Below are 11181 nucleotides of genomic sequence, written 5' to 3'. Positions count from 1 at the left end.
GCAAACATAGAGCAAAGGTACATGCACTTTGTTATTCTGACTACAGTAAAATAAAGAAATGGTTTGAGACACATTGGGGTTCTATGCAATGGATCAGCTTTGATCCATCTATCTCTACAGTTGACATTTATAAGGATTGCAGTAGGTAGCAGCTGCTTCATTTGCATTGTTTTCATGGTATGGCCCATCAGACCAAGGCTTCTTGGTTAGTCATTCCCCAGCGTTCTTTTCTGCTTTCATTGGTTTCTTTCTACTGAACTTCATGACTGAGAAAAGATATGGAGGTCAACAGGAGAAAGCAATCAGAGGAGATCAGTAAGTCTAGAGGTGTCTGTTTCCAAGTAGACATTGAAGGACATATTCTCAGGAATGGAATGACATTTCTGTTAGCGCAGGATGCCTAAAAGTATTTACAGACTACCTATATAGTAATAGCTTGCCTTGAGAAATCTAGTATAGTGTTAATAATCTGATTGTGCTGAATCGAGGGGTCGTCCAGATATCATTCAGTAAGTAAACCAATATGCAGATGTGTATTTCCCTGTTTGCCTGGAGTCCAGTTTCAACATTTGCTTCTTCCAAGCTCATTGGTTTTTTGGAACAGGAGATACGCTACAAATATCAGACCATGCACATAGGATTTGTGTTAATCGTCTATGCCCTTCTTTCCCATTTTATCTGTTAGTGCCCACATTCCTAGCACCTGACTGAATGTGTAGAGCATGATAGGATTCAGATACAAATGGAAGACTGATAGCCCAAATAGTAGTTGTACCATGAATATTAGACCTACATGTTAGTCTGTTCCATTGCATAGAATTTTTGTAATGGAAAAAAACTGAACTCTGTGTAAATAACAGTAACACGGGAGATAACCTGTGATGTAATGACATCCGTTTCTGGGGAATCATATTTACCAATATTGTACAAGATAGATTAGTTAGTTCTTCATGTACATTCCCAACCTCATGGAATGAAATGTGTTTGACAGGTTAAGAATGTGTGTGCCAATATAACTGATTTCCCAATATACTTGAGGCCAAACTGGGTAACTGGTCAATGATTTGCTGCTGTTAACATCAATGTATATAAAGACACAGACAGATACTGCAATACCTGGTGTGCAAAAAAAGGATTAAAGTATTTACCAACAGCAATGGCCTCTATCTCTTATAAAGATCTGCACCAACACAAATATATATAGTATTGTTTTGTAGTTTAGCATTGTAGTAATATTATCATACAATGGTTAAAATCATGTTTGTTTTAAAATACATAGTATAGTATAAACTGATCCAAATTTGCATTGAGCCTGATTTGTTAAAGCTCCCCAAGGCTGGAGAGGATAAACTTTATCAATGAACCTGGGTGAACCAACAAATCTGGAATGGATGTGAAAACATTTGCTAAGAAATAGCAAAATACTTTTAAGAAAACCATTTCAGGTTTGCCGGATCACCCAGCTTTACTGTGGAAAGTATATCTTCTCCATCTTTGGAAAGCTTTTTAAAAAAATCAGGCCCATTGTGTACAAAAAAAATCAGCATGTCAGTTGAAGCGAATATTTGCCCATTGAACAGCTAAAAAACCAGGCCTTACTAAGCTATTCTAAAGCTGGGTACACACTTGCAATAATTGTCGTTGGAAAGGATCCTTCACAATCCTTTTCAATGACTTAGCACTGCACGATGCATGAACAAGTGCTGTACATACAACACAATTCCGGATCCACCAGGACGGTCGTTCAGAGGATGGGAGCTGTACACACGCCAGATTCTGAGATGATTATTGGACGAGAACCATTGGTCGTGTGTACACAGCCTAAGGGTTGTTTAGAGTTCCCTATGAGTGCACAGCCATATCTGAATCAGTTTATTGACTTTAGGATCGATATTTCACAATATTCGAGGTACCTAGTATTACCAAAGGTTTGTTTTTGGAGAAGTAGTTCACATTTAGGTGTGTTTTCTATGTATTGTTTGGTACAACACAAAAACTTATATTTTAGGTCATGCAAACTCACTTGAAGTTTGTATTTTAAAATAAAATAACTTTAGTCACTGTAGCACTGCAGGTATACTACATCAGAAAAGTCTCTTCCAGGCAGAGATTTCAAAGCAGACTGAGAGTTCAAGATGTGCTGTTTAGGCTCCTTTAATAAGATGCACAAAGAAACAGGCAATGTTAATGACTGTAGACACAGTGTTTAGCCAAAGAAACTTAGTGTGGCAGATGAAGAACACACCATGCTTACTTACCTTTGAAATCAGAAGATGTGAAGCAGAGCCATCAGCTCAGAACTGGCAGAAACCTGTGGGACCCAGGTACTCCTATCCACTGTTCAAAGAAGTCTGGCCAAAAGTGGTCTTCATGGAAAAAATTGTGACCCAAATGGTGTATATTTGACATGTTAACAAGGCCAATCAACTTAACTATGCACAGATCTGGGGTGCAGAAAATGGCAGCAGTGGCTCTAGACTAATGAGTCGACATTAGCCAGAATAATGAGTGTCTGATGGCAACAATAAAGCATGGTGGAGGTTCCTTGCAAATTTGAGGCTGCATTTCTACAAAAGGAGTTGGAATTTGGGTTAGAATTATTATTGTCCTTAATGCTGGGAAATACAAGCAGATATTTATTAATTGTGCAGTACCATCAGGGGGACATCTGGGCGGCCCCTAATTTATTGTGCAGCAGGACAATGACACCAAACATAATGTAATTAAAAACTATCTTCAACTTAGAGATGAACAAGGAGTCCTGGTTATGATATCACCTGCACAGAGCCCTGTTTTCAGCATCATTGAGTGCATCTGGGATTACACGAGACAGGAGGATTTGAAGGAGCCATCATCCACAGAAGATCTGGAAATCTAGTTCTCTAAGATGTTTGGAACAACCTGGTAAGTTCCTTCAGAAAGATTTGCAAATGTGTCTAGAAGAATTGATGCTCTTTTGAAGGTCAAAGGTGATCACACTAAATATTGATTTGATTTGGATCTGTTCATTCACTGTGTAGTGTTAGTTGAAAAAAAGTAAAAATATTACCACTTCTATTTGTGAGAACATTTAGATTTGTTCACCCTCTACAATTTGTCTAACCATCTGCAACCATATAGACACTAGTTTGAACCTAAATGTCTCTGACACCCTCTTAACCTCCTACATTCCCCTACAGAGTCCCCATTCAGTTATTCCTAAACCAAACTCCTCATGTACCCACCTCTCAATGCTTCTTTGCAACTAATTACTTATATGATCAATACATACTATGATTGCTTCACAAATTCATTTATCATCAATTTTACATGAGTATATTCTGCAATATACCTCGTAGCTGCATAGAGAACCAGATGAATTTGAAGCATGCTCTTGCTTTGCTTTTTTTACTACTTTACTTGATGTTGTATTTGAGTATTCTTTAACTGTGCCGTATGTTTTTTTAATTTAAAGTTTTATTAGGTGAGTACAACAAAGGAAAAACAGTTTATAACATAATACAGCACAATGAAAAAGTCCAAAAAAATCACTAGAAATCAAATATATAAGAAAATCTACGAAAAAAAAGATTGCTCAATGTTCCAGTGTCCTCATGAACTCAACCTTCATTTTAGTTTTATATATATACTAATGGGTAGGGTATTTATAGGATTGGAATATCTTAAGCATCGTAGGTCAAGAAGGGTAAAGCAGGGTGTGGGGAGTGAAAGGGGTCACTGATTCAATTGATCCAGGACTGAGAAATGTATCATCTTAACAATTATGTGTCAGATTGGAGATCTATATTCACAGAACATGATCCAAAAGAACCATCTTTGCTTGGCAGCCTGTTAGAAAGGCAGTGAGGTCTTCCATTAAATATAGTTTATTTATTCGCTCAAAGCACTGTGCTACTCAAGGGGTCCCTGACTGACACCACATTGCTGCTATGCATGCTCTGGCCGCATCCACCAGACGTATTAGTAGTGATTTGAAGTAAAAATTATTACAATGCAGGAGAAAAAATCTAGCATCAAAAAGTATTGGGTGGTCTAAAAAAATTGGTAACAACCTATGGGCAATCCCAGAAAATGCAAAAAAATGAAAAAATGCAAGAGGGTACCTCTAGCTGCACCTCATCTCCAACACTTATCTGATGTTTCTAGAAACATAGAATGTGGGAGTGAAGGCACCCTACACCATCTGGTGCGAATTTTGTATCCTGTTTCTTGGTATGTAGAGCTGATAGAATGCTTCTTATGTTTTATTTATTTATACATAACCCTTTTGATGTACTCCTGATATACATAAATAAACACTGACTGGTGGATGGGATTGCCCAGGAGAATAAGGCTACATACAAACATCAGATGATTCTTTATCAATTATCGCTTCAGGGCTGATATCGGATGAGAATCTGACATATGTACAGCGCTCGTCCGACAAAGTTTATGGATCTGTCCTTGCGGATCTACAAACTATCGCAATACAAGTGAAGTGGAAAGAGAGCAGCGGACGCCGTTCCGTCATTCTCCCACGTCTGCTCTCCATAGAGCAGAATGGTGCTGTATGTACAGCGCTCGTTCATACATCTTTTAGTATTTTGTCGTTGAAATGGATCGTGAAGGATCCATAAAAACCAGGTCACACTAACCAGAGAGCTCATTTGCTACCTCATTAGCCCAAAAACCACAGAATCTTACTTGCTAGTGAGGGACAGAAGCAGCAATGAAGCTGATATAAATGAAATTACTGTACAGAATTTATGTCTAAAATATTTTAATAGAATTAAGAACCGATGTATAACTAAATTATATAAAAACAAGATTTCACACTAAACAAAATGTCCCCCAAAATGACTCTATGAGCGCTATTTATAAAACAGGGAATTCGAAATCCCATCAAACATTACCTTGAGGCACACATCCAGATCCATGTTTCAATGGCAGTAATTGATTCCCACCGGGAATGGTTGAGGGAATTTCAGATTCCCTGTTTTATAAATTGAGCCCTATGTCGTATCTAATAAGGGATAAATGACATCTGAAATCTAGGAGTCATTTTCCCAACTCCACTGTATTCTGGTGATAGATCAATCTGATCAGGAGATTTATCAGAGCGGATGTCAAATTTCTGGAGAATAGATGTTAGGTAGAGGAAAAGCTCCATACGTGCCAGACCTTCTCCAGGACAAGCCCTCTTTCCTAAAAAAAGATAATAACAGACAGTAAGAAGTTATAAAAGACAGTATACCCATCACTTGCCATTTAATTAGCAATAAGAATAAATCTCAGTTTCCATTTTGGGGAGGTTGCACAGTAACAAGTGTACCTATTGGAGGGTTTCTTCTCGTCTGACCTCATAACTACTCAAAATTTTGGGATTTTCCATTAGTTTCTGTCTCTACCAATGGTTGCCAGATCAAATAGAGACATGGGTCTCCCCAGTGGAAACACAAGCACTGAAAACATTTAACAAATGGTCTACCCTCCTCCACATTTATAAATAAATTCCATGTTACTCTTGGGTAATCTTTCTATCAGTAAAATGAACAAATTGTACAATCAAAATAACTAAAAAACTCTACTTCATAGTATTAAAAAAAGGTCAGGTAAGGACAGTAAACACATCTTTATATACTAACTAATTTTCCTCCCATTTAAAATTTGACCAATTTCAGAGAAGAGACGATGGAACAAATAGGGTCAACCTAAACTGCAGATTCCACATCAGTGAAGTTAGCAAAGCTTTCAATGCATTTAGAGTATTACAAATCACCCTCTCTAATGTGCAAAATTTTTCTTGATATAGGTGCAGAGTACTTTTTTTAAATTTAATGTTGTATCCTGCATTTCATAACTTAATGTTTAATCTTGTGTTTATATTATTTTAAAGTTTCTGAATCATTAACCTAGAACACAAGTACAGGTCAGAATGATAACGGAAGGCAAATAAAGTGGTACCTTCCATAAGGTGGGTTTACTGTCCTTGTCTAACCTTTTTTCACCAATACTCTGATATTCTGATATAACATTTTTTTGCACTAGCGAGCTTGCCAGTTGAATTGATTTGCGTTGACACCAGAGCAATATAGGGGAAATTTTTCAATAGGGACATTTTATTTTTTAATCTTATCAGTTTTGAATTGGATGACTGTAAGGTACCATTTGACACCCTATTCTCTTTATATAAAATAAAGGGTGTGGCATTAAGTTTGGACACCTCTTGGATTAATTTTATATATTGCTTAGATTGGGTTAGCTATTTCCAATCACCCCATAAAAAATACTTTGGTTGTGGAGAAACTTTAACATTGACACCTATTTTTTTCTGTCCTGTCAAACTCAATTTTTAAGTTTTTGAGTGTTACTTGGACTAAGTAGGAATTATGCACTATTACGGTTGGACCTAGATTTATTTTAAAGGTTTTATTTTTTGTAATCTTTGCATTAGTTATGACTTGTTACTCATATGCATTGATGACTGTGCATTATAAAAAATTGTATTGTCCTTTTGAAGTTGTTTTTTGTGCTTGAGTAGTGGGTGCTTGGTCCAATTCATATATCTCATCTGATTTGTCCATAAATGAGCCTCATCAGGGAATAACCACAGATATCAGGACACCATAGTAAAATGTTCATGGTTCCCCCATCCACGCCCTGTCCCTGGCATGTTTGTGGAAATAGAACTATGACTATATATATAAGGACAATAAAAGGAGGTAAAAGGACAGCGGTCTTGCAGGGAATTGGCTTTTAGCCTACAGTATACTTCCCGGCTATCCACTCTGTCTTCAGTTACCTCCCAGTTTTTTTAGCATTTCAGATTTTAGGACCTTAATGTAAATTCCAAGCACACCCATCGCAACAGAAATCATGATGAAAACCAAAATGGCTGGTAGCAATCTTAACTATGTTGGTACCCTGTTTCCCCGATTATAAGGCACTCTCTTATATTTTTTGAAATGCCAAAATATGCCCTGGGTCTTATTTTCAGGGGATGTCTTATTTTTCCATGAAGAAGACTACAGTACACATTTATTGTTGAAAGTCACTCATGATCACTCATGTTTTTTTAAAAATCGGGGGTGGCTTACTTAATGGGGATGTCCTAAAATCGGGGAAACACGGTACTTACCAACATAGTTAAGCCCTTAACATAATCATTATGCTTAGGTGTTTTTTTATACAAAAAGTTGTAACTACTATTTACTAACCCAGGAATAGAAAATAAATATTTTTTGTAAACAACCAATTTTCTCTAGCTGAAACTCAAGCAGATGGTAAATACTGTGCTGCAAAAAGGGGGGTTCTTGCGCCTAAATCTCAGACTGTGCGTCATTCATTTTATCAGTATTTCTGCTGTGACGTAATATCAGGTGCTGGCTCAGGAGTGTCAATATCACTGTATCTGCTTTCCTAATATTCCTGAATCCAGCATGCCACAAAGGTCACTGACCTGAAAGACACAAAGGCAACCCTTCTTTCCATCTGGCAACTGAACACCTTGCTCATAATCACAGTGACTTTCAACCATGTTGGAAAAGTACTTTTAAAAATGTAAACAAATGTTTGGCTTTAAATAAAAGACACCAGAAGGTGCAAACTCAGCACATACTGTGAAAATAGAACATATATATTCCCCTTTGTGTTTTTAAATGCTGGTATTCATGCATTACACATCAGATTTATTTGAAAAAAAATTATGAATCCTAAGTGAAAGGCATTTCACACATTTTTTAATAGAATGCCATGTAAAAAAATGTACATTTTAAATAAAAGTTGGATAAAAAACATTTGTTTCATAGAATACCACACTGTAGACCTAAAGTATTAAAGCTATCCAAGACAGGAGAAGATAGAATCATCCAGGTTGTCCCATGAAAGTCTAACTTAGGGGTTTCAAACTCTTTGGCCTGCCGGCCAAATCTGGCGCCGCTACTAGGATTTCTAGCATCACTTGCGTCTAAAGACCAGCAGGCTCTCTCTGCCCATGCGTGACCCCACATTAGACTGTTTTATAGACGCAAGTAATGCCAGGAATTGTAGTAGCAGCGCTATTTCAATGAAGAGGGAGTTCAAGCGGCGGGCCACTCATAAGATTTAGCCCTTCATTGGTCGCGTCTGGCATTTCCAGCACTCTCCCTCAGCTACATGTAGGGGGTGCTAGGAGGTTTTTGGAGTTGCAAGGGCTTCTCGGCGACCCATGGCCTTATGTCATATAGCGGTATCACCAGTATCTTACCAGTAGAGAATGCCATGAAGCCTTCACTTTTCTTGAACAATCCGTTCTGGTCTAGAAAATGTTCAGGATAAAACTCTTGGGGCCTTTCAAAGAGTGAGGGATCATACAGCACAGAGTTTAGAATAGGGAAGATGATGGTACCCTGCATAGAACAGAACAAAGAAATAGCAATAGTAATATGTTCTGCTAAACAAGCAAAATGGCAAATACAAAAAATGAAAAAAAGCACAAAAAATTTTAAAAAATTAGGTGCAATAATGTAATCATTGTGGTAAAATATTCATCCTCTGAATTTTTGTACCAAACCAACTCAATCAATAATTGCTTTTCTCCTCACTCACTAACTCCATGTCTCCCCCCCTCTTCTCAATTCATTAACCAGATCCAATTGACCTCTACAAGAAAAAAAAATTTAAACCTAATTTACCTTTTCATGTAAAACAGTAAATGTAATCTGGTTAGTACAGTGTTTATCAACCAGGGTTCCTCCAGAGGTTTCTTGGCTCCTTGAGCAATGAGCAATTTATGCCTCTTGGTTGACACCACTGATCTTTTTCACTATCTGTAAAGATGACATTCTTCCTGCTTGGCATCAATATAGGATGCATTATTCCTAATGGCCACCATGTTATTATACTATGGGCTGTGTATATATATATTAATTACAGCAAGGGTTACCTGAAAACCTCAAAAAAGTGTTTACCAACATTAAAAAGATGGAGAGAGTCTTATCTGTTTAATATGTACGGTTGGTTGAATACCTTGGGCAGATTGTATCCTCTGAAGACAGTATTCTCGGTCACAGAATGAGGGATTCCAAGTGGAAAGAAGTCAATAAATCGCATGACCTCATGCATTACAGCTTCAGTGTACGGCATCTTTGTGCGGTCCTCCATACATGGCCTCCGGGTTCGGCCAATGACATTTTCTATCTCTGCCTGGACCTTTCCTAGCAAGATACACAAAAATTGGTATAGGATACATGTCGTGGTGGTACAGATTTTGTATTTTGAAAATCCAACAGAAACCCTACATTTTATTCAGAGATAATATTTTTGCTTAATCTGTTAATATTTTAGTATTTATCCACAATTTCAGTGATTCTAGTGTTGTTTATTTTGTATTATGGATCACACTGTTTAAAATGCATATATATGTACTGATTTACATGGCTTTGCTATTTTTTTCAGCCATTTTTGCAATCTACTCTTCTTTGTTATATGGCACGGCACAGTCTGAGACCACACTGTGGAGTTCATTGCGGCCAAGCAATATAGCCCAGTCCAAGATCCAGCTCAGCCATAGCGGATGTAGCCAGCAGTAGGTCCTGTGCAGAACGGACTTGGAGTCTCCGTGCAGAGGCACAATTTCCATATGTCTGCCCCAGCACCCCAGCATTTGATTGAATCTTGAATATACAGCAGCACACAGATATGTCTATCTCTATCGCTCCTCCTCTATGCATACACAGCAACATTTTTTTGCTTGGTTGACCTATTCTGAGAAGAAATTAGAAGAAATTTCACAAGAACCAACAAAAGAATTCCTCAATCTAATCGGATGGGTTGATATTTCGGATCGGTTGATATTTAACTTTATATTATTCCAATATTCCAATATTCACATTTAAAAAAACCCAAAACAAAGTCTATATAATTATAAAACCTAACTAAATAATGTTTGCAACTACTCTGTGCTTGTGCCAGTGTTTCAGGCTGTGCTATTCAGTAACCTGCCTCCAAAATCTGTCTGAAATCAGGTTATTTGCTTTAATATTGTGCAACGAAACAACTAATGAGACTGGTATGTAAATCGTAGACTATTCACCTCCGCATTGCAGCAGGGATTCAAAACATGCCTCTAATGATAAGATTTGCAAATTAAAGGGTAAGTAAACCCAAAATGATTTTTTGTATGTTTGACAACATCCTGCACTGTATACAGCAAACTTGCAATGAGAGAGATATGAGGTTGTCACCTGACTGCCCACTTAAAAAATAAATTTTGTGGTTGTAGTGGTGATCATCTGACCAACATGATTTCTAAATGACTCATCTGGAATATTTGTGCAGATTGAGTGTTCTGACCCTGCTTCTTTGCATACTTTTCCCAACTAAGTCACTAAAGTGTCTCAATCCGATCTTGATACTCTGAACTAACTCTACACAGAAGTGTTCCTTTCCCTCTGATAGGGTGATCTTTGAGGCCTGGAAATCATTAGGGTTACTGAGCTATCATACATTGCGGCGTGCTCTGCGCTTTGGGTGATCCTGAATTACCTGCCAGTGGCTGGGCATAATACTTTCTATAGTTTTATGCCCACCCATAACACTATAGAAATTCCCTTCACTACTGGATTATCCATTACCATTGTACAAGCTTCTACATATCATGCTTTGGACGTTTGGCATATGCATTACTGTTCTTGATAATTGATTCCACAAATAAAAAAGTAAGGATGACAGTTCTGAAACATGCACCAACAAAAACAAGGTAACATTGGCAACTCCCATATTTCTAACCCAACAGATGTTCCTTACGTCATGCATTTCACTGGCATAAGGGCTGGAATTGTCATTTGGTAAAAATGATAAAAATACATTTTGGAATAAAAATGAGCAAAATGGGTCCCATAAGAACCCATTTGATTAATCCATTATTCTCTAACAATGACTGTTGTGGCTCTAATTCTGGCAGGAATGTAAAAAATGTAATTTAAAGACTTGGAAGCTATCTTTACCCTTAATGTGAGGATACTTCATAAGGATGAGCAGCGTGTAAGACAATGTGCTGGTGGTGGATTCCTGTCCAGCAAAAAATATGTCCAGTGAACAGGAGAGCAAGTTTGGTAGATTGTACTCCGTGTTTGGATTGTTGCTTTCCTAAAAGAAAAATAGGAAACATCTAATTAGTTGATATAGGACCTAGGAATTTTCTTCACTAAAACATTGCCAGTT

General features: G+C 37.4%; 1 protein-coding gene across 2 annotated transcripts in view; it reads right to left on the bottom strand.

The window, feature by feature from the left end:
* Nucleotides 1-4742: 4742 nt before the first annotated feature.
* The window catches only part of LOC140343583 (cytochrome P450 2G1-like), a 40138-nt gene continuing 33699 nt past the window's right edge, over nucleotides 4743-11181 (bottom strand). For both annotated transcript variants that reach the window (XM_072430298.1, XM_072430297.1), the window contains exons 6-9: nucleotides 10965-11106; nucleotides 8986-9173; nucleotides 8225-8366; nucleotides 4743-5184 (exon numbers count right to left, since the gene is read on the bottom strand). In XM_072430298.1, the coding sequence (XP_072286399.1) occupies nucleotides 5003-5184; nucleotides 8225-8366; nucleotides 8986-9173; nucleotides 10965-11106 (654 nt within the window). In that variant the 3' untranslated portion in view covers nucleotides 4743-5002. The remainder of the gene's footprint in view (nucleotides 5185-8224; nucleotides 8367-8985; nucleotides 9174-10964; nucleotides 11107-11181) is intronic.

This window comes from Pyxicephalus adspersus, chromosome Z (assembly GCF_032062135.1).
Source record: "Pyxicephalus adspersus chromosome Z, UCB_Pads_2.0, whole genome shotgun sequence".
NCBI classification, from domain to species: domain Eukaryota; kingdom Metazoa; phylum Chordata; class Amphibia; order Anura; family Pyxicephalidae; genus Pyxicephalus; species Pyxicephalus adspersus.
This window is presented reverse-complemented; position numbering and strand designations above follow the sequence as displayed.